Source organism: Nothobranchius furzeri, chromosome 15 (assembly GCF_043380555.1).
Source record: "Nothobranchius furzeri strain GRZ-AD chromosome 15, NfurGRZ-RIMD1, whole genome shotgun sequence".
NCBI classification, from domain to species: domain Eukaryota; kingdom Metazoa; phylum Chordata; class Actinopteri; order Cyprinodontiformes; family Nothobranchiidae; genus Nothobranchius; species Nothobranchius furzeri.
The window spans coordinates 37,145,562-37,169,273 of record NC_091755.1 but is presented as its reverse complement, the minus strand read 5'-3'; the positions used below and the strand labels follow the sequence as shown (position 1 = coordinate 37,169,273).

At 41.5% G+C, this 23,712-nt stretch overlaps 2 protein-coding genes across 2 annotated transcripts; one reads left to right on the top strand and one right to left on the bottom strand.

Moving 5' to 3' along the window:
• Positions 1–13,057: 13,057 nt before the first annotated feature.
• Positions 13,058–16,286, bottom strand: LOC139063309 (uncharacterized). The gene is made up of 2 exons (XM_070544784.1): positions 14,765–16,286; positions 13,058–13,691 (listed from the first exon to the last, which is right to left on the bottom strand). The coding sequence occupies exons 1-2, from the start codon at positions 16,052–16,054 to the stop codon at positions 13,659–13,661; spliced, it is 1,323 nt and encodes a 440-aa protein (XP_070400885.1). The 5' UTR covers positions 16,055–16,286; the 3' UTR covers positions 13,058–13,658.
• Positions 16,287–16,947: 661 nt separating this feature from the next.
• rnf41 (ring finger protein 41) lies at positions 16,948–21,885 on the top strand. Its single transcript, XM_015967058.3, has 7 exons — positions 16,948–17,072; positions 17,792–17,887; positions 19,879–19,988; positions 20,135–20,406; positions 20,521–20,656; positions 20,979–21,082; positions 21,174–21,885. Exons 3-7 carry the CDS (start codon positions 19,899–19,901, stop codon positions 21,523–21,525), a joined length of 954 nt encoding a protein of 317 aa, XP_015822544.1. The 5' UTR covers positions 16,948–17,072; positions 17,792–17,887; positions 19,879–19,898; the 3' UTR covers positions 21,526–21,885.
• Positions 21,886–23,712: the final 1,827 nt, after the last annotated feature.

Below are 23,712 nucleotides of genomic sequence, written 5' to 3'. Positions count from 1 at the left end.
TTAAACATGCTAAATAAGTGTTTGTTAAGCTAGAATGTTTCTAAGCATATAAGTTATGACCAAAGTTGATCAACACTACTATGGCTATAAATTATTTATTTGAGATGAACTGTACTGTATAGAGAAAGACAATAGATCTCGATATACCTCGTCGACTCGTTTAGCAGCTGCTTCATCTTCACCCAGGGTCCGTAGGCCTGGCGTTCTCTCGTCGTAGGGTCGGAGAACGGCTGTAGGGTAGTGACTGACCGAGGCCTTGTTTATTTCTAGATGAAGGCTTTACTAGTAATATCTGCCAACAACACCTCATCAAAGCATCTTATATTTGAGCACATAAGTGAACAAGCCATTTCAATTTATTTCCCATCTCTCCAGCAGTGTTTAAAAAAAAAATAAGATTTCAGATTTGAATGGCCTGATTATTGGAAGAGAGCAGTCAGTTTTGTTTTTAGGCACTAAAGGCGTTTTGGTTTATTTTCAGGCGTTTTTAAGTTGAACTGGCCATCAGCATTGTGGATTTAAGCTCTGATTAAAAGGAGTCTTTCCTGGTGAACTTGTCTTAAAAATCTGATCGCTTTTATCACAGCTTCTTTGTTGTGAACGCTGATCTGTTTGAACTGATATTTTTATTGGGCAGTTTTTAAGCAATATTTTTCTTTTTTTGCCTTTTGAGTGTTATTGAATAGACAATCACTGTCACAAGGGCTTTTGTTTCCCTAGAATGTGTTTTCTTTCTTTCTTTCGTTCTTCTATTATTATATCATGAAAATTGAACCTAAAGACTAAACGAATGGCTCTGTGCGTGCCGGGCATTTTACTATCAGTGTCAACACAAATGCACTGGATTGCCTTTATGGCGTCTTATGAAATGCCTTTTGACCCATGCCTTCTATAACGTATCATTTCAGTTAGATCGCTTTATGGCAGAATTTGATGAGCCCCGAGACTGATTCAAGTTTCCACCCATTTAAAAGCCTCGGCGTTGAGCCGCAGAGACATCGCCGCACGGCGTTGTCAGTGAGCCCTAAAAACGGGTCGGAGAGGAAGAGAGGGAACCTTTGCTTAGGCCAACGCCTGTTGTTCAATTTCAGGAATAGCAGCAATCCAAAAATGTGCTTTTTGTGAACAACCTTGTCTCCTCATTCCGTTTTCTGGTATTAAACATACTAAAGATGATTGTTTCAGACCACTAGAGCTGTTGGTGACGTTCGATGTGATATCTATGCTTTTTAGTTGTTTTAAACCATCTGATGGTGGTCGGATTACACTGAGTCGGCGTGACGACTTCATATCCACTAATGGAAGTGGCGCAATTGCACACGTTGGCTGACTAAATGAGGGATGAGGACCTAGACGAGGCGTTTGGTGAAAACTAAAAGACTCACGTTGTCGAATTAAACTTGATTTTCTCAAACTGACAAACTTCCTTGGTTTTCTATTAGAGCAGTGGTCTCAGTGACGACATGTTTCATTCTTTTGATAACTGACTGAAAGGAAATGGAGCAAATTGGTGAGAGCCAGCCTTTGTTCGCGTGGTCTGATTTTTACTAGAATTGCATTAATATTAATAATGAGGATAGGTACATTTTTTTTTGTTTTTGTAATCTCAGGATTCCTGCCATGACCGCAGGTACAGTTTCTTAATTCAATCTGATCTTCGCAGGATGTTTATGTCTAAGGATTTTTTTTTTCCGATGGGATGTTCCAAAATAAAATTCTTTTTTAAACTCTAATCCCACAGCACTTAATTAGTCGAGCACGCACTTTAGTACATTCAGGTTCTAAGTGTGCAGAATAGAGCAGATGTATGTACTTATGTTTACATGCATGCGTTGCTGCTGAAAACCAGAAGGTGGAGATGCAAAAGATAAGGCTGCAACTAAATTGTACTTCAGCAATGCATTATTTAAAAATGCAAACAAACAAAAAAAAAACAATAGTGGTGTCTCTAAGCACTTACGGACAGTACCCACTGCCCACTGACTCTTGCTGTGTGTTTTTGCGCAGGCGGCCCACTGAAGCACCACGGTGTGATTACCCAGCCTATTGACATGTAAGACTCAAGTCTTGTAAAGTCAGTTATGTAATTCTACGTTCACCTCAGGCAGGCTCCTCTGAATACTCTCCATCTACTCTCTGCCGTTCATAGGAGCTGTCAGGGATTTTAGTTTTTTTTTCTTGTGACGCCCTTATTTATCTAGTGGATTGAGTCGTTGCCCCCCCTGCAATGATACATGTGTTTTTTTGTTTAGTTTATTCTCAGTATTCTTATATATGCCGTTTTTCTTTAGTTATAGTTTTAGTGTGCCAGTGATACCAGTGATTGTGCATGGAGCTAGATCCCAGTTGTGAGATAGCTACTATTAAACAAATGGAGCTTATACAATATATCTGGAGTCGGAGACAAAAAAAGCAATGAAAGGTCCAATTGTAGCAATAGAGCATGTGTGTGTTTATAGTGTGCAGCACAAATATTGCACTGCCATCCATTTAGGCCAATTCAGTAAATCATAGCATCGATGCCAATGGAAGATTCAAGAGCGGGTTGGATGTCTTGGACTTTGGTCACAAATAAGACCTGATTGCCAAAACGTGTTGAGAGTGAACCTCTTCGTAAAGCAGCAGTGGATTTATGCATAACGTTCAAGCCGTTTACAGTCTGACCATCAAATCTGAGCCATGAATTTTTCTGACTTAAATGAATGTAGGGTCAGTTCAGAGAGGACAGTTTGGCTTTCTCCCAACTTGAAACTGTCGCTCTTCATTCGTCTTGCATAGGTATACAGGTAGCATGTAGTCCAATACTTCTCTACTTATTATAACGTGTGTGTGTGTGTAGTAGTCTTCCTGCATAGGTTTGGATGTGTTTAGGTCGACCCCACCCCCACCTTCTGGCATATTGTTGGAGATCTAGACCCGCCGTTGTGAGTTATCACCGTTTTCTCCGCGTGATCCAGTTCTGTGGCGTGAAGCAGACCAAGGCAAACAGGGCAAGAGTTCAGATGAATCATGTTCATCCATTCCACTGAGATTGCCTTAGAGTACAGCAAAGCAAGAGGGACAAAAAGGTCTACAGTAGATGGCATCACACACATACTCATATAGCCTATATCTGACAAAATGCACCTAAGCTACACCCATTTAGTGCCATAGAAGCCTTGATTTGCCTTTAGACATGAATCATACTGATCAGACACGTGTAGATTAAGATTAATACAGTTTGTGTTGGGAGCTGCATGTCTCCTCACCAATATTACTCGAAGGAAAGTTGTGGAAACATTTGCATGTGAAGTTAGTCCTTAATTTGGTTGTTGGTAGAAATCTTATTTTATAAGTCAACATTTTTGAATAATATATTTAGTCCCTTTAGTATTGGCAACGCAATCCATTGTCTGTGTAGTTTACAAGGTGGTTTATAATGTGTTAAAAAAAGAAGAAAAAAAAAGTTTTTGGATGTCTAAAAAGAGCATGGTATATAAAAAACAGAATTGATTTGCCTCCGCGGATGTCTTGGTTCTTACTTGAATTGGTTGGCAAATTTCAATTCAACTCTGATCCACTGTTGAGCCTTTTGCCTTAAAAGCTGAAACTGAAACTAAAACCTGGCCGTACCTGATGCGTTCCATCACCTGTAGAGTTATGCTACTTGGTTTGATTGCTACAAAAAAAAAATTGGCTTCTTTCTTTTCACAGACATCTTTGGGTGTTGAGAAGCACCCAAATAAATTGAGGTAGCACATAGCTCTGGGTCGCCACGGTGCCGAGATTGTCCTGAGAGGTTTTGGGATATTGCCATATTTTCCACTGTGAATGAATAAATTTAGAATTCACTAGTAAACAATCAACTAAGGCTTCTCTGTTATCCAGAGCCGAATGACACTGGGAATTGAAGTTTTGTACCTCAGAAAGAAATATTTAAAAAAAAAAGGAAGAAAAATCAAAGCAACAGGAAGGATGCTCGTGCAGCTATGCTAACAAAGTGTTTTCATCCATCTCGTGGGTTGTGTATTTCTGCTTAAACCAGCCTAAAATCAGATGAGTGTGTGATTTGTGTCGGCAGAAGTCTGGTGTTTCCTACCTTGCAAAGGCGCATCCACCTGCACCTTAAGTTTTTTATTGGACCTGCAGTTTTACCTCATCAGTGGGTTTTTTTTTTAGTGACGATGCTGACATCATGTGGTTTGTTATTTCTCCTGGTGTCGGTCATGTAGTGTGTGTGTGTGTGTGTGTGTGTGTGTGTGTGTGTGAGAGAGAGAGAGAGAGACGTTTCAACAACAGCATGTTGTTCCTGAACATGCACAAGCCCATTTTGCTTTTTCTAACTTTGCCCGGTTTCTACATTCTCTTTACTACAATCAGCAGATGAGTCTGTTATTTGGTGCGAGTCGGAGTAAAGGGTTCAGTGTAACGCCAGGTGGGAACTGAAGGTAGCTATAAAACTTTACCTCTTCAAGTCGAAACAAAACGATTTCACTGTCTATTGAGCGCCTTCCCAGGCTTATTCATTCCCCCCACCCCACCAATAGGACCTGTGTAATATCGAGCACAGAGGTGGCATGGTGCCTTTTATTTGTTACTACCGAAAGGTACGGTCTTCCATTTTTATTTCCCGGAAGCCTTACGATGGGGAAAGAAGAAATAGAATCACACTGAACACGCGCGACTGGAGCAGACGGGACTCCCTTTAGGCATCAGATTCTGATTGATTAAGAGTTAAAAGCAAAACTCTTTCTGCGTTAGCTTGGATTTCTCCAGATATTTCCCACGACCCTTAACGTTGCTGAAGAAATTGCACATCGCTGATGCAATTTGTGAGCACATGAAACGATGAACGAAAGAGGGATCAGCAGATCGAAAGCACAAATCCAAAGAAGGCACCTCGGAGCTCTGCAGGCTCTCCTACCCATCAGAAACAAAGGAGGCTGTCAACCAAACCGAAGCAAACATCTGAGAGGAGAGTCGAAACGAGCATCTCTCCTTTACGGGCAGAAAAGCCAAGGCGTGATCATCAGTAGCACAATAACTGTAGAGAGACCGTAGTCTGAAACAGTGCCGCGCTGCTTCTGATCATACGATCGTCACAGTGCAGCTCTGGAACGGTGCACTACCTACGCTCAGCGTCAGATTTAGGTGAACTGTGTTGTGACTGTGTTGCAAATTGATAGTGGAGGTAGTTTGTGTTTTTTTAGCGTAGACTGAGTAGAAGTAGGTTTGCAGTAGTAGCTGTGTGCAGTGTTATTAACCGTGTGATCATATTCTAGAAGTGACGTAACATTTGTTGTCTTACTACCACGTTGGAGGCATGAGTCATGTTCTGTCAAGCTGACCTCGTTTGAAATAGATATAAGTGCAATAACCTCTTGTTTATCGTCGCTTCCTCGGTTGAAAATATTAATTAATACGCCCTTTTTTAACACCAAAAGTCACTCATCTGTAGCAAATGAAGGATTAGAAGTGGTCCTCTTGTTTGTGTGCAGAGAGGTGGCATTTGATGAGTGTGTGTGTGTGTGTGTGTGTGTGAGAGGGAGAGCGAATATTTTGTTCTGAAAACTGTGATCAACATCATTCTGAAAGCTGCCTGCTCAAACACAGGACCGTGCACAAGTTGCGATAGGTTTGGATCGTTGTTGTTTTCCTTCCTATGAATGGAGTTGACGATATTGTAATTTGGATTTCTGGTTTCTAACCAGTAGAGACGTTCCTTTGCATGTGTAGGTGTGTATGCATCCTCTGATCCTCCTTAAACGAGAAAATATTTAGACCTGCTGTCAGTGATGCGAGGAAACGTTTTTAAAAAATAAATAAAAAGGCCTTATATTCTTTTTAATGTTAAGCATTAAGGGTTCTTTCATGTCCCTCCCTTTTCAGTGTGTAGCCTAAAGCTTGTACAGTAAAAAAAAACACACAACTGGTGAGATTTCTGTCTGCTGTACAGCCCGTGTTTTCATTATTTGTTACTTGGAGGTCCTGTGATTGTGGTTCTAGAGAAACATTCCCCTTGAAAGTGCCGTTTGTGTTCACCAGCAGAAGGTGTATTGTTGGGGAGGAAGTCGGACGATCGGAACGCTTCCCGCTGTTCTACCGTTGACGTGAATGAGTCGAAGTATTTGTGCAGGTGAAATGAGGCAGCTCTTTTCTGATGGAGCACCTAATTGACTTGCTCTGTCTATGAGCTCATCATAGAAGCAGCTCCTCATCGAGCAGAGCCATATCAGAGAATTTGCCCATTAGGAGCCCCATGAATGTGCTATTAGGAATAGCCTCCTGTAGAAACGGATGTATACTGCATGTTCTGTGACTTTTTTGTAGGAGTAGTAATCTCTCATGTTTTTTTCTTTTTTACGGTTTAATCCGCTTCACTGAAGATGTTACCATCTTACTGCAACTCATAGGCTATTAATAATACTCTGAACCTGGACTTGAACTGCTGCTGAGGCGGCCTTCATTCATGCAGATTCAGAGACAAAACATGATGACTTAGAAGCCACCTTATCCTGCAAATCAGGGCATGTGATGAGTTACAATCAACGATTTTCACAGCGCACCTTCACAAAATGTGAAAAAGACAGAAAGATGGCTCGTCCCCCTGACATTCCAAAGTGTTTTTAGTTTTCCACAGTCCTGTCTTTGATTGGGAAACGGTTTTTTTTCCTCTGCTGGTGATTGAAGAGGGCGTGTGTGTCGATGACAGGGTTCCCTATTTAACATAACACCGATTACCTCATTTACAAATCTGCAAATATACTATTCTACTGTGTGTGAAGGAGTTAATGCTATCACCAGCAGTGCGGTCTCCAGACCTGTGATGACAACAGGACCAATGACATTAGCCCATTTAACGGATAATTGACCAGTGCAGAAACGCGCAGTTAAAACACGATTTCAGTCCTTTTGTTAAGGACCTGATGGGACTTTGAGATTTAATAAACCACCTCAGCTGCTAATCTAGTCTCCACTGGGATGCAGCACATTCAGATTTTTAGGATTTCAGGTTTTGTTTCACACAATAAGTTTAAATCTGGTGTTAGAGTCGTCGAACCGCTCCAACAGTGACTTGAGTAGCAGCTGTGCGTACGAACTAGCCTGGTTCAGTAATTATCTCGTGTAAATTTCAGATCGTGTTACCATCACTCGCTGTTTTTTATTTTATCATTATTATTTCCTTGTAGCATTTCTCCTACCTCCTTGTTTTGCAGCCTTGATTATTGTTCGTCTCCACTTGTTCCGTCTTTAAAGCTGAGATCAGTTCACCGTGCAGGAATACGGATTTATCATAAGCAATTGTAAAGTGTGCTTGGTTGTGCTGTATGTGTAAATGTCTACTTGACGTTGGAAAAAAAAATATTTATGAATAGCATTTATACGACAAAATACCACTGGAATGTGAAGCCAGACCATGTTTATGATGCAGATTATGATGATAGTCTCTCCCCTTTAACATTCAGTGGCAAATGGTCACAGGAACCTGGTTTTTTTTTTTTTTTTTTTTTTTTTTAGAAAAGTCACCTTTTCCCTCTTTAGGTTATTTAACATTTCTCTGCGTATGCTCTTCTGTCGAACTTAGATAGTATACAATTACCCAATGTTTACAGCTTCATCTCGGGTCAGCCAACAATGGCCACGTAGTTGCATCACAGGTTGTCACACAGGGTGATGAGAGGTGTATTTATGATTCTGTCTGGGGAGGACTTCATCTCCCCGAGCCCCTCTGTCTCCACACCGCCCCACATCTAACATCAGGTTTGACTACAAGGGTACAGGACAAGGTGAAAGGTTTGAGGTTTCCTGAACCCCACCCCACCCCATTCATGCCAACTGGACCAGCCCCCTCCCCGTCGGCCATCCAGCATCTCAGCTAAACCTCAAGCCATTCATGTTTTCTGTTTTGGTTTTCTTTCAACAATGCAATCCTGAAAGCACTTTGCCTTGTTATTCCTTCGTGTGAACATGTGAATGATGATTTGTTACAGATGTGTTCAATGCGTAAAAGATCATTCACTGTTTTGGAAAAACCTGCATCTGTCTTTCTGACATTAAAAGAAAAAAAACAGTTTAGTGACATTAAACCTGGATATATTTTATAAAATGTTTGCTGCAGCCAATTGGTCTTGTCATTCAGTATTGTGGCTTAAGGTTGTTTGCGTTCAATAAAGTGCTATTGCTAAATACCTTCTGTCTGCTTTTTGGTTGTTTTTTTAATTTTGCACAATAAGTAAACATGAGAATAATGATTAGTCAGTGCTTGTTACATTTCTATCAGTCTATTAAGTTCTAGACATTAACTTATAAATCTGAGCTAAATTTTTGGTTGGGAATCTAAATACTTAATGCAAAGAAAACTTATGCAGTGCATCAATTTCTATAAGGCTTAAATTATTTAAATGTTAATATCATTGTGCTAAAAAATTAAATTATACTTCAATCTGTATGCTAATTGTTTATTTGTGGAACATCCTAAAAAATTTGAATAAATCAGCCATTTGACCGCTTATCCGGGGTTGGGTCACGGGGGCAGCAGTCTAACGCCGGGGACACACCGGCCGCGGAAGCGCCGCGAAGCGAATCGCTCACGAAATTCGGCCGCTGCTCGCCGCTCCTCAGTTCAGATCAGACGCGCCCCAGTCGAGGCGCGCCTCGGCTCAGCTGTAGTTTTTCTTTTAAACACTTGGTGTCCTCCATTTCCTCTCTGCCTTTTCTCAGCTCTTTTCCTACGTTTGAGTGTTTGTGCGCGTGCGCGCGCGCGTGTGTGTGTGAACCTATGGTATGAGTTGTTTCTGCCAGTTGAATCTCTTGGAACTCGCTCCAATTCTGCAGCTGTATCCTAGCAGTTTCTTCCGACATGGGTACGTAAACAATCATGTTTTTCGGGGGTCGTACAGCTCCTTGTGTTTCTCAACTTCCATAATTAATTTAAAGTCATCCATCCTAACTGCTTGCCTCAGACTTTCTGCCTCTCTGTCCTGTTTGCTCCGGTGAAAAGACACCCAAAACCACTCCCCCCTTCACGTGGTCACACACGCACACAAGTTCGATGTGTGTGTATGTGTGTGCGTGTTCGTGTGGTTTTTCTGCAGTGTCTGTTTACGAACACATTTGACTATTGCGGAATTTTATTTTGAAAGGCTTTATTTTGTTAACTTTACCGGCCTGCCTCTTATGTCTACGTTTGACTTCCTGCCAGAATTGACGCGATTCACCCGCGGCTCGCGAAAAAAATAGAGCCAACGCCGAAATGATCGCTGCACGGCACGGGCTGGAGCGCCGGCGCGCGCCGGCGCGAGGCGATTCGCGGCGCTTCGGCGGCCCATGTGGTCTATAGAATAGCTTAACAAGGGCGCCGAATGAAGGCGGTCCCATTTTCGCGGCGCTTCGCGGCGCTTCCGCGGCCAGTGTGTCCCCGGCCTGAGCAGGGAGGCCCAGACTTTCCTCTCCCCAGTGACATGGGCCAGCTCCTCCACGGGAATCTTAAGGCATTTCCTGGCCAGCCGAGAGGCATAAATATCCCTCCAGCATGTCCTGGGTCTTCCAATAGGTCTCCCGGTTGGATGTAACCAGATACCTGAGCCACCTTAACTGGTTCCTCTTGATGTGGAGGAGTAGCGGGTCTACTCCCAGCCCCGAAATGTTCGGAAGACTGAGCTGCTCGTCCTATCTAACGGAGGGCCCAGCCATCCTGCAAAGAAAACTCGTTTCGGCCGCTTGTCTCCATGATTCGGAGAAGCTGATTCTCATCCCAGCTGCTTCACACTTGGCTGCGAACCGCTCTGGTGAGAGCCGGAGATCACGTTCTGATGAAGCCAACAGAACCTTATCTGCAAAAAGCACAGACTCAATCCTTAGGCCACCAAAATGGATGCCCTCAACACCTTGGCTGCACTTAGAAATCCTGTTCATAAAAGTTCTGAAAAGAACCGATGACAAAGGGCAGCCTTGGTGGAGTCCAACTCTCACCGGACATGAGCCCGACTTACTGCCGGCAATGCGGACCAACCTCTGACACCCATCATACAGGGACCTAACAGCCATTATCAGAGGGCCTGGTACCCCATACTCTTGAAGTACCTTTCAAAGGACACGGTTGAACACCTTCTCCAAATCCACAAAACACATGTAGATTGGTTGGACGTACTCCCACGCACCCTCCAGAATCTCCCTAAGGGTATAGAGCTGGTCCAGTGTTCCACTGTCACATTGAGATCAGGAGGGTTGGACCCAATATGCTGAAGAAACAACAAAACAACACTGACAACATCAATGGACTGACAACACAGAGAGACACAGACAGGGTTATATACACAGGAGCTAGTTGATAGGAGATGAGGGGCAGGTGCGTGGGGAATTGGGCACAGGTGAAAACAATAAACTGAGGAGAAGCAGAAATACGCAGGGGAAGGTGTTGGCCTGGGAGTCATGACATCCACGGCCAGGACAAAAAAAAAATCCTCCCCACCATACCTCACCAGGCCCACATGAGCGTTAAAGTCCCCCAGCATAACGAGGGAGTCACCGGAAGGAACGCTGTCCAGCCACCTCTCGACCTTGTACCCCATCTCAGGCTCCTTCCCCACCAGAGAGGTGACATTCCACGTACCAAGAGCCTGCTTCAGTTACCGAGGATCAGCCCAGGTCCCCGCCTTCGTCTACCACCCATCACACATTGCACCCGACCCCTTTGGCCCCTCCCACAAGTGGTGAGCCCATGGGAAGATGAACCCACATTCTTCTTCGAGCTGTTCCTGGCCGGACATTGGTGATAGCCCCAGGCACGTGCCGATGTGCCCCACCTCCAGGGAATAAATGAAGCAAAAAACTGATTATATAAACATTTTGAAATTTAAGACAAAAGAAAAAATAGGTTTTGCAAATATGAATGAAAGAATTTCTTTCTTGTCATTCCTATGGAGTTTAAGGAAAATAGTATACAAATATAGAAAATGTGGATTAGAAATATAAGAGGGATAAACAGTCAATATGAGAAGGTACAAAACACATTCGTTTAAAAAAAAAAGGTCTTTAAAATCATGTTGCACATGAGATGAATGCCCAAAGAAAAGCCTTGGCTGCAGCGAAGAAGGTTTAACCTGACAGTTCCTGGATGGAAGCTGCTGTAAAAGAAAAGTGTGAAATTCTCCATCACTGTGTTGGCTCTATCTGGGGTTGGTTCTCCTCTGAACATCCCTTAAGGATGAGTCATATTAGTGGAATGTGTGAAGGGCTTGTGTGCTGGGATGATGCTGTTGACTCAGTCTCTCAACATGTTCCTCCTTTTGCTTTCAGTTTCCTCTTTCTGTTCACCAAACATGGTTTTGCTGTTTGTTTGTTAGTTGCTGCTTTTTCCTTCCGTCACAAACCAGAGCAGCATTTGACAAGAAGTGGAGGGATCATTATCATCCATTTGGAGATGCAGCACAGTGCACAAAATCTGTTGTTGTAGACTTTTAAATAGTCAGTCAGGCTTAACAGGAGATTACTTTTGTTGTTACGTGACACCAGACCAACAATCTGAACTGCACTGAAGGTCTTTTTACACATTTTCTGTTCTTGAACCTGACTGTTTCCGAGTTTGTTTTCCTGTTGGCATCATGAACATATGAACAGCTAATTTTATTTATATGCATAGCTGTTGATTTTACAAAAAAAATTATTTAAAAATTTCTATTGGTTTGCTGTTTCTTACAAAATCATAATGTAAAAATTATCTAATCAAAACATATGCAGTATCATGGTTTAACCCTTCCACTGTCCTAATGGGTGTGCCCCCGTGAGGAAAGTTGGCCATTGAGCAGGGTTGATGGTTGATCCCTTGGGTCCATGTGGCAGGGGTGAGGAGTGAGCACCACCTCACCCCTGCAACGTGGACCTCAAGGGATAAACCATCCATCCTGCTCAATGGTCAACTTTCCTCACGGGTCACCCACAAAGACAGTGTGTGTGTGTGTGTGTGTGGGGGGGGGGGGGGGGGGGAGGGGGGGGGGGAGTTAAACACATAAAATTAAATTTTGCACCAACAAGGGATCTCTAAAAACAATAAGTCACAAAGTTGACATGCAATGGATAGATCAACTGATCAAAGCATTCCTTGGTTCTTATTTCATGATTTTCCCCTTTTCTTTCTCCATGTCGTGGGGATACATCTTTCAGAACTTTTTTGTTTAAAAAATTTGCTAGCTTTAGTTTTTTGTAGATATTACAAAAAGGTTGCTAGTATTTTACAAAAAAAACTATCATTGATAATGATAATGATAATAATAATGATAATAATAATATAATGATAATAATAATAATAATAAATATTGCTGTTGTTATTACCATAATTTTTTTTCCTAATTTTATTGAACAATTGTGCATAAAATAAAACAAAATTGCGAAATTTTGAAAACATCATACAAGTATTGCAATATTCAAATAGAAAAATCAAATAAACAATAGAGGAATCGAAAAGAAAACGAAAAGGAATGAAAAGAAAAAAGCATACACACTGAGTGAAGATAATCTTAAAGAATAAATAAGCATTAAAAGTAGATAAAGACAACAAACACATGTAAAATAAGATAAGATAAGATAAGATAAGATAAGATAAGAACAACTTTATTTATCCCGAGGGAAATTCTTGTGTCATGTACCTTGATTTTTAAATATACTAATAATTATATCAAGGACACAGAAATAATCATGACTTTAACTTTTTCCCACTGTTTTTAGAGGCACATTGAGTAATATCTGTACTTGTTTACAATCAAATTCCATGTATTATTGTTAGCAGAGTTTCGTTTACCCAGCGGTTGGTCCAAGACTCCAAAATGAATCTCCAGGATTAAAAAAAGGAGGAAATAAATCCATAAACAGAGCGTCTGTTTCACGGGCCTTCACTGGTGGTAGCACACACTGATTGCGGCCACTAAAACACCAATGCTCCCTTTTATTGGTCAATTTACGAGGTCAAAGTTTAACTTCCTCTACAGGTACTTTTCAGTATAAAAGCATACATGTATATACACACACACACACATTCTTATTTACAAATTTACACAGATGCATAACATAACAGAGCATAACAGAGCACATTAGACTGATGCTTAACACCCCCACTTGCTCTGTGATTGTTTGCACTTGTCTTCTTGTTTTAACTTTACATTCCAAATAACAGTTTGTTGAACCTGTTCAGCTTACACACAGTTGTAGGTTTAGTCATTACATCTGCGAGCATATGTTCTGTTGGCAAATATATTAAATCCATAAGTCCTTCTTTAAATGTTGCTCTTATGAAATGATATTTTATGTCAACATGTTTACATCTTTGTTCACAGGGTTTTTAGCTAAAGCTATTGCACTCTGATTGTCCTCATACACCTTTGGTTGTCCATATTCATAACTGTCCATGTGCTCAAGAAGTTGCATCAAATATAAACATTCCTGGACAGTGGCTGCTAGAGACATGTACTCCGCTTCACACGTAGACAAAGCAATTGTAGACTGCTTTTTGGTTTTCCAGGATATAGGTGGTCCCTTCTCTGATAGGCTGATGCAATAACCTGTCATACTCTTACGATCTTTTGCATCTGAAGCCCAATCTGCGTCACTGTAAGCACGTAGTCCTAGCTTTTCACCTCCACATTTCTGGTAGCATAGTTTCTTCTCTTGTGTGCCTTTGAGGTATCTCAATACATGCTTGACTGTGGTCCAGTGTTGTTCTGTAGGGCATGAGAAATATTGTGAAACTTTACTTACTATGAAGCTTAAATCTGGTCTTGTACATGTTGACAGGTAAATAAGACTTCCCACGGCTTCTCTATACAGTTTAACATCACTCAGTCTTTCTGCATTTTCATCATGTTCCAACTTCTGTTCACATGGTGTGGTCCTAGGTTTGCAATCCTGCATATTAAATCTCTCCAGTATCTTTTCTGTGTATCTGGTTTGTGACATTGTAACAGCCCTCTCGTTCTGCTCAAAATCGATACCAAGAAAATGTTTCAACTTGCCTAGATCTTTCATCTTGAACCTGGCTGTTAAAACCAACTTTATGTCTTCTAGTGCCCTTTCATCGGAAGCTGCAATGATTATATCATCAACCCACACTAGGATTATTACCTTGTTTTCTTTCCTTTGCCTGGTATACACACAATGATCAGCAGGGTTTTGTACAAAGTCATTATCACACAAATATTCATGTAAAACAGTGTTCCAGTTTCTACCTGCCTGTTTGAGTCCATATATAGCTTTGTTTAGCTGTGCCGTTCTGGTGTGGGGAGTAAGGGGCTGAAGTTTCATGTTTTATCCTATTCTCCCTGAGTAGTTTCTGGTACTCTCCACATGTAAACTCAGTTCCATTATCTGAACGTATACACTTTATGATACCATATGGTGCGGTGTCAGCAAGGAATTTCTCTGTTGCTTGAACTGTATCACTTTTGTGTTTGAGAAAATACACAAATATTGCACCGGAAAAGTCGTCAGTGAATGAAACAGCATACCTAAATCCCTCTTTTGTTTCTGGACTTATTGGCCCTGCCAGATCTGTATGCACGAGTTCCAAAACAGTCTTAGCTTTAGCATCCAGCTCTCTATTTCTTGTCTGACAAAATTTACCTTTTATACAGACTTCACAGTCTCTTTCTGTTCCAACAGTTTTATCCTTGATGTCCATCCCATCTACTACTCCCTGCAGTTTCTTAATGTCATCAAAATTGCAGTGTCCCATTATCTCATGCCATGTTTTCAGGTCATAAGAAGCATTACATTGGTCTGTTTGTTTTCTACTCACAGTTCGTAGATAGAATAGTCTGTTGTACTCCTTGATGGGGAATCTCGTTCCATCAGAATGTCTCAGTACATTATTACCTCGCTTGAAGATGACCGTTGCTCCATTGGTAGTAGCTGCCTTCACAGAGAAAATGTCTTGTGGATATGAAGGGATGTATAGTGCTCTCTTTAGCACCACCTTGTGTTGGACCCCTCTGCTGTCGATCAAGGTTACCACAGCCTCTCCTCTCCGTTCAGCCACTCCTCTGCTCCGGGTTCCGTCTGCCAGCTCGATGTAATGCGACCTCGGCTCGAAGTCCTCGTCGAACCTCCTGAACCTCTCTGGATCCGTGATAATGTGGGACGTTGCTCCTGTGTCCACCATCAGATTCCTGGTTCTGGTTTCGTCCATCTCGCCGTCAGCGTCTTGTAGTCGGAATGCGTATTCCTTTCCCTCGTAGTCATCAGCAGCTTTCCGTGCTTCATCATCTCTGTGTTTCTTTCTGCACACTTCAGTCTGGTGCGTGGTGGTCTTGCAATGCCTACACCACTTTTTGCGGTCACATACATTAGCTTTGTGTCCCTTTTTACCGCATTTAAAACAAATAAAGTCTTTACTATCAGCGCTCCGCTCGTGCATGCTTGGTTGAACATATTTCGGCTTCAGGTGCTTGACCCTCTCATTCATCCGTGCTGCCATCACATTGTCCTCTGTGGCAGTGTCCACACGCAGTTTTTCAGTTTCTTCATAACTTCTCAGTTTACTTTTAAATTCTGAAAAAGTCATGTCATCATCACTTTGTGTCACATGGATTCTAAAAGGCGTAAATGAGTCAGGTAGACCTTTTAAAACCATTGCTATTAGCAGTCCATCGCTCAAAGTTTCACCTGCGGTTCTCAGCGCTGTAATGGCGGCCTCGGCTCTCAAAACATAATCCGTTACACTCTCGCCGCTCTTCTGCTGTAATGCAGTCAGTTCTGTATATAAGCTTATTATGCGGGGTTTTCCCTTCCCGGCATAGTGTTCTCTCAAGATAATTAGAGCTTTCCGCCCGTCGTCAGCTGCGTCTCTCATCACCAGTGAAAGGCTCTTATCATCCAGGAATTGTATAAGTTCGGCATATGCCTCTGCGTTCTTTGAATCATATTCCTCATCATCGTCATCGTCTTTCGGTTTTAATATAATGTCTTTCAAACCTTGTAGCCGGAGGTGTCCGAGAAACTTTGTTTCCCACAGTTCATATTTATCCTCGTCTCCGTCAAATACCAGTCTTGACCAGCGGGTACTGGCTTCCACTGTCTTCCGACTCATAGTGTCCGACACACGTCGTAGCTCTCACTCGACTCACCGGACTTGCTGTTGGTCGGTTCTGTGCTCCTCACACGCTAGCAGGATGCTTTCCCAGCTGTCCTGATTAGCTTGGTGCGCAGCGGAAGCGTGCTGGGCCCATAACCTGTTAGCAGAGTTTCGTTTACCCAGCGGTTGGTCCAAGACTCCAAAATGAATCTCCAGGATTAAAAAAAGGAGGAAATAAATCCATAAACAGAGCGTCTGTTTCACGGGCCTTCACTGGTGGTAGCACACACTGATTGCGGCCACTAAAACACCAATGCTCCCTTTTATTGGTCAATTTACGAGGTCAAAGTTTAACTTCCTCTACAGGTACTTTTCAGTATAAAAGCATACATGTATATACACACACACACATTCTTATTTACAAATTTACACAGATGCATAACATAACAGAGCATAACAGAGCACATTAGACTGATGCTTAACAATTATTTCACAAAATTGATCCATTTGAGGCTTTTTTATTGGATGAAATCATAATGGAGGAAATGTATTGTCTGAGCTCTTGAAAACAAACAAACTTTTCAACATGGCATTTAGCTTACATTATTATAATATTAATGTGTTTTTTTAATCTCAATGTCATTTCTGAGGAACCCAAATAACACATTTCTCCATTATAACTTGAAGTCCGGATTAATGTTTATACAATTATTTACCCAAAACTGATTAACAAACAGACAATTAAAAAAAGAATGTACAAAGAAACAGCAGTCCGTTATGAAAGTTTTAACCGGATAAGGACATTTTCGACAGTGTTAGTGATTAACATTGTTTCGGTAAGAGAGACATTTTTCATTATAAAATTCACTTTTGGGATTTCTGCAGTTTTGCGTGATGACGTTTCCCCTCGTGTCGATTGAGACGTAGACTTGTATGACGTAGCACCAAGACGTGATTAGCAAGGGGCTAGTGTTGGTACGACGTCTGAAAACAGCCTGAATTGTGAAAAGGATCTATTTTACTCAATGTCTGAGTAAGTATATCAGTCAGCTGTTATATCTTGAGCAGTGCAGCTGACTGTAAACAGCTATTGGTGTGTGAAGTTGTCTCTAACGGAGGTCAGTCTGGTTAGCTTATAGCTAATGTCCAAAGGAAACCAACGACAGCGTAGCCGCTAGCTGGGCTAGCTAACGTTACATATTCAGAAATCGTGACAGTCAAACTGTGCTGCTGTACTTTGTAAACCATTAAGATATTTTTCTCTTTGACGCATGTTTACGTTATTAAAAATCAAGTTTTTACGATTTAGTTTAAAGTGTTATTATATGCGTGAAGATAACATTGAGAAACCTCGATGCTCAGCTAAGTTTTGTGCTCCTTGCTCTGAAATATGATGGAAACATGTTGATCTCAAAGCTGTTTCTTTTCATTTTTTGGAATCATTCATTTGTTAACCAGGACAGTAGATAAATATGTTTATTGTAAAATCACGTTGAAAAGTCAGCCTGAGGATGTGAATATGTATGAAAATGGCTACGCTCAATTTAAAGTTCAAATTCTTTATCCTCCAAAAAAACTGTCGGTATGGTAAATTTTTTTAGAAAGTACTTAATCTCAGATTTCAGCTAGTTAAACTCATTTGAGTACATTGTGTATACGTGATATGGGATTTAATGTTCTTGCATATGTGGTTTACAATCATCAGACTAAAAGTTTTTTTTTAAATGCAATAATTTTTTCCTTTTTATTCAGGCAGGGTCTGTGTCTTTTTAGGCAGGCAGAGCATTTCTGCCAGATGTGAGGAATCGAGGAGCTGAATGGAAATATTTGAGGCAGTTTGTGTTTGAGGTAAACAAGATGTTCTAACCAGAACTGTAAATTATTATTTTGACAAAATGTCAATCATTTTTTGATAGTAATTATTCATAGATAGTGTAAAAAACCCTTCTCATCTTAGTTTTAGCCAGGTTTGTTTCACAGTACTGGTATTTAGTAGCGTAGCAAGTGTATAAATGTAAATGTAAAAAAACAACCACACACACATATATACAAACAGTGAGCTAAAGAATTAGTTACTGTACTATATTACATTATCTTTCTGAGCACTCCTTTTCTATGGCCGTCTCCAAGTTTAGGTCCTTCACCACCACCCTTACCCATGGTGTCCCACAAGGTTCTCTGCTCTTCCTCCTCTATCTGCTTCCTCTTCAGCACATCCTGAGCTCCTTCAAAGGAATATCCTACCATCTTTATGCAGATGACATCCAACTGTACATCTCCTTTAAGCCCCATGAGATGTCTAAGCTGCAGCTGTTACACACCTGCTTAGACTCTATCAAAACCTGGATGGCTGGGAGCTTTCTTCAGCTGAATGAAGATAAGACTGAGATCCTCATCTGTGCCCCAGACAAGCTGGTTCCCAAAGTCAGAGACTCTCTTGGTCAGCTTGCTTCCCACACCAAACCTTCTGTCAGGAATCTTGGCGTGACCTTTGACCCAGCTCTCACCCTGGATTCTCATGTCATTTCTCTTGTTTGCTCTTCCTTCTTCCATCTCAGGAACGTTGCTAAGCTGAGTCCCATTCTGTCCCGCTCTGAACTTGAGACAGTTCTCCACTCCTTCATCTCCTCATGCTTAGACTACTGTAACTCTCTTTTCACGTGTCTGAGCAGAACCTCCCTGAACCGTCTACAGGTGGTTCGGAATGCCTGTGCTCGGCTTCTGACCAAGTCCTCCAAACACACCCACATCACTCCGCTTCTCCTCCAGCTTCACTGGCTGCCAGTCAACTTCAGGGTTCATTTCAAGATCCTGGTTCTGGTCTATAGGGCCTTACATGGACAAGCACCATCTTACATTGGTGATCTTCTTAGTCCCTACACCCCCAGCAGGTCCCTGAGGTCCGGTGATCAAAGCCTACTGGTTGTGCAGCACCAGACTAAAGACCAAAGGTGACAGATCATTTGCTGCTGTGGCCCCCAGACTCTGGAACTCTCTCCCCCTGAGCCTGAGATCAGTGGACTCAGTGGTCTCCTTTAAAAAGCAGCTGAAGACTCACCTGTTCAAGCTGGCTTTTGTATGACCTTCTTCACCTCTCTCTTTTTGTTCTGCTCTCCCCACCTATTCCACCTTCCTCAGGATCCACTGATTTCCCTCTTTCCTGTTCACTCTCTCTCTTTCTTAACATTTTTTAATTACAATTGCCCATTTTTTTTGCTCATTTAAAATATATTTTTAACCATTTTCTAAATTCTTTTTTATATTTTTTCATTTTTTGTTTTTGTGAAGCGCCTCGTGATTTTTATCTTGAGAAGCGCTATCGAAATGATATTTTCTTCCTCTTCATAATAAACAACATGATGAAACATGTCACCTTCTTGTGTTGAAATCTGTGTAAAATACTTTCGGTTTGGGGGGGGGGGGTGAGATTAAATAATTCAGCATCTCAGAAGCCCTTTTACAATACACACCGCCTTAATCTTATAAAAAGGACACGATTGCACCACATTACCGCCACAGTCTGACCACTTATGAACAACCTAAGGCTCCCTGATGCTGCCACGGCATTGCGGCAAATTAATGGCATTGTTTTGTAAAAATGGCTAGAGTGATAATAGAAACATTTGCTCATCAGGTTGCAGTACAAGCATTGCCAAGTATCTCCATTTCTGCTTTCTGAAAGGCATCTGGGTCATCCATTACAATACGATTTGGGACAATCACATTCCTCCTTTACATTATTTTGTTGACAAAGAAATTTTTAATTACATTAAAACAGCTAATATACCTACTATGTGTAGGTGGTTTATATTTAATCTTTTTTAAATTGTGTTGTTCAGGAGGTTGTAGGTTGTGTACCATGGGGTACGACGTTACGAGGTTCCAGGGTGAGGTAGATGAAGACCTGCTGTGTCCAATATGTAGTGGAGTGCTTGAAGAACCAGTCCAGGTAAGTCAACCACATGTATAAATAATAAAATCTGCTCGTGTTCAGATCGTTATATAGTTTGGTCCCAAGTATGAAATCTGTTCTACCAAAGTTTGTTGTTGCACATCCTAATTATACTTTTTTTTTTGGGTTTGTTTTAATTTTAGGCTCCACATTGTGAACATGCATTCTGTAACGCCTGTATAACACAGTGGTTTGCCCAGCAGCAGATTTGTCCTGTTGACCGCACAGTGGTCACTCTTGCTCACCTCCGGCCTGTGCCCCGTATCATGCGCAACATGCTGTCCAAACTTCAAATCAGCTGTGACAATGCAAGCTTTGGCTGTACGGCTACACTGAGACTGGACCAGCTGCAGTCCCACCTCAAGGACTGTGAGCACAACCCCAAAAGGCCCGTCAACTGCGAGGCGGGGTGTGGGTAGGTAGCATCTGTTGTTGGGTATCGGCTAGACCACTAGAGAACATTAGAAAAATATCTAGTTTATTTGTCTTCATTAAAAATATTTTCTTCTATTTTGTTTTAACATTTCAGGCTTGAGATGCCCAAAGATGAGCAGTCCAACCATAACTGCATAAAACACTTACGAAGCGTCGTCCAACAGCAGCAAACAAAGATTTCAGAGCTGGAGAAAACCGTGGCAGAACACAAACACCAGTTGGGAGAACAAGTAAATTATTTGTGTTTGTGTGTGTGCGTGTGTGTGTGTTTAACAGTTGGATGGTGCACTTTTGGAGTTAGCCCAATTCATTCTAGCGCCACATGGAATTAGCATGAGCGAAAACACAAAATTGGCTGTTAATCAGCCATTTTTAGAGATTAAGCTAAAGTTTTAGTTTTTATTAGTTCAAACTATTCCTTATCACATACCAAAAGTGCTTCACTAATTGTGCAAAATCTGTCCTTAAAACTTTGCCTTTAACTCTTTGTGTCATTCAGCTGTCATTGGGTGCAGACAGTCTCTGATTGACCTTGTGACTCTTCCTCTGCAGAAACGAGATATACAGCTGCTAAAAGCCTATATGAGAGCAATCCGTAGCGCAAACCCCAACTTACAAAACCTTGAGGAGAGCATTGAGTACAATGAGATCTTGGAGTGAGTAAAGTTTCCCCGCCTCTTAAGTCGGTTATTGAAATTAACCGTGTTCCTAAATCTCTTTTGCTTTTCCCATTTAACGCTCGACCAGGTGGGTGAACTCCATGCAGCCAGCCAGAGTGACACGCTGGGGTGGCATGATCTCCACTCCTGACGCTGTGCTGCAGGCAGTCATCAAGCGCTCTCTCATCGACAGCGGCTGTCCCCTCTCGATTGTAAACGACCTAATAGAGAACGCCCACGAGCGTAACTGGCCACAGGGACTGGCTACTCTTGAAACGCGGCAGATGAACAGGCGCTACTATGAGAACTACGTTGCCAAGCGTATTCCTGGCAAGCAGGCAGTGGTGGTGATGGCCTGTGAGAATCAACATATGGGGGAGGATATGATCCTGGAGCCTGGCCTGGTTATGATCTTTGCACACGGAGTGGAGGAGATCTGATAACTGTACAGCCTGCCCAACTGATCCAGGGACATTTTGCGCTTTCACTGTGGGTTTTTCTTTCTCTCTTGGAAGTGAAACCTGCGGAAATCTGGCATATTTAAAGTAAAATCTTAGGCTCACTCCTAAGCTTGATACCTATGCCTTAAAGTAAGGACAAATACTTTCTGAACCTGGCAAATGTAAACATAATCTGATTGATGTCTAAGATAAAAGGTGAGATCATGCGATGTTTACAAGGTTTATATTTAGTGCATTATAAGATCTGATTGTTCTGATCCTTATGTAGTCCTAAGCTTAAATCCCCATTTAATGCCCTGAGTTGTATAAATGCTTGTAAATACAAAAAACTATATTGAATTCTAAATGTAATACTCATCACTGTAATTGGATTGTTTTGTTTGTTTCACTTCTGTTCGCCGAGCCTGTGTTTATATCTGAAGGGACGTCGGCTCCAAAGGGTTTTACGTGCTCGCTTTAGCGTTTAGCTTCCTGTGAATATTTCACAAGATGTCGTGCTTCTGGGTTTAGATTGTTCAGACCTTTTGTGCCATTTGTTTATTTATTGTGTTGCCTTTTACGCAAACATGCTTGAAGATGTTACTGTTTATAAAAGGAAAACTTGCCTTTTGGTGGATCTGCAGTTTATTACTGAAAGAAAAAAGCTGTTTTCTTTGTTGCCTCTGTTGTACATGAAGTCTGTTGAGTCCTTTTGAAGTGTTTAATTTTACGTATATCATTTGAATAACTTTAATTTGAAAAATAAAACTTATCTTGACTTGTTAGCAGATTCAGTTTCTGAGCTAAAGATGCTGCTCTTTAGAGTCAGCAAACATCTCTTTGGTGACACATCATGACAACAACACAGCTGGGAGATTGTGTTTGAATTCACAATGAATACTTGAGCGGAAAAAAATGTGCCGTTCATAACTTCCCGCTGTAGTAAGAGATATCAGATGATGGTTGACCCAAACAAGCGAATTGTGCCCTTTGCTCTTCTCTTTGTTAACGCATTTATTTGTGTTTATGTACCTCGTTGTACAGGGGGGGAAAAATAAATGTACAAACTTCCTTCTCTCTTTTTAATCTGTTTTTAAATAAGCTGTAGTCCCCTGTTTTGCCACACCATGTCATCAGAGAGCTGAATTCCTCAGAGCACATCAGATGACTAATTTTATAAAGACTTGAATCAATAGAGTGTGAGGTTGTTGAGGAGGAGAGGGAGTGAGAAGTGGCACTGATCAGGAAAGAGAAAAGTTCCCTCAGAGAGAGGCCCAACCTGACTCACCCTCCTTTTCACCGTCTATCGCAGACACCCACGTGCTTTCCCTGTCTGTTATCCTCTCCTGCCAACTTCATCCTCATTGTGGAGCCTAATCCCTTCCCATTGTGATCAGTGGAATGAGAAATCATGTGCTTTACCAAACGCTCGAGCTCAGTCTTGTCACATTGTCGGCTCACATCGTGATGTGGTATTTAATGGTGACATGGTGTCCGGTGCTTCCATTTACTGATGATCATGCTATAAAATATAAAATATAATCATCTTCTAGTATCTTATAATTAGGACTTGGTGATCTGTTTTATGATATACTGTAATAAATTTTAGATGCTGTATCATAGCTTAGTCATTATCAAACCTTATAGCTATTTAAATATAGTGTAATAACTAAATATTCACCAAATGGGTCACCACAGTTTTCTCTGGGTGTGGATGGTGTTCCTGACAGAAGCCACCACAATCAACACTAATGTCTCACTCCTTACACTAGATACACTTGTTCGGTTGCTTGTTCTCACAAATGTCTAACCAGCCAGTAACAAATTAGAGCATTTGGACTTCTAGACGTGGAGACGACAACTTGCTGAAGCTCCAGCCATCAGGGTGAAGAAGAAGGGAGGTTCAAGGGACTCTGAATGTGATGTGGTTGTTGGGACCAGACTGGCTGATCTGAATATTTAAGAAATTACTGATTTACTGGGTTTTGAATTCACAACCAGCTCTTTAGTTTACAGAGAAAGATCAAGAAAAAAGGTAATATATAGGCTACTGAGCAGCAGCTGTGTGAATGAAAAAGGTCTTGTTGATACTGAATAATTTGAGAATCAGAATTTGCCTGGTTAAATAGATTTTTTATTTATGTTTAGAAGATTTTCGATTTAATTTAGATTTTGAGTGGTCAGACT

What these genes read in the sequence shown, in the direction of transcription:
- LOC139063309 (XM_070544784.1), bottom strand. Translation starts at nt 16,054, where the DNA reads ATGAGTCGGAAGACAGTGGAAGCCAGTACCCGCTGGTCAAGACTGGTA. An exon ending in GACTATTCTATCTACGAACT is followed by an intron (nt 13,692 to 14,764) that starts GTGAGTAGAAAA and finishes CATGCCCTACAG; the next exon opens with AACAACACTGGACCACAGTC.
- rnf41 (XM_015967058.3), top strand. Translation starts at nt 19,899, where the DNA reads ATGGGGTACGACGTTACGAGGTTCCAGGGTGAGGTAGATGAAGACCTG. An exon ending in AACTGCGAGGCGGGGTGTGG is followed by an intron (nt 20,407 to 20,520) that starts GTAGGTAGCATC and finishes TTAACATTTCAG; the next exon opens with GCTTGAGATGCCCAAAGATG. An exon ending in AACACCAGTTGGGAGAACAA is followed by an intron (nt 20,657 to 20,978) that starts GTAAATTATTTG and finishes CTTCCTCTGCAG; the next exon opens with AAACGAGATATACAGCTGCT.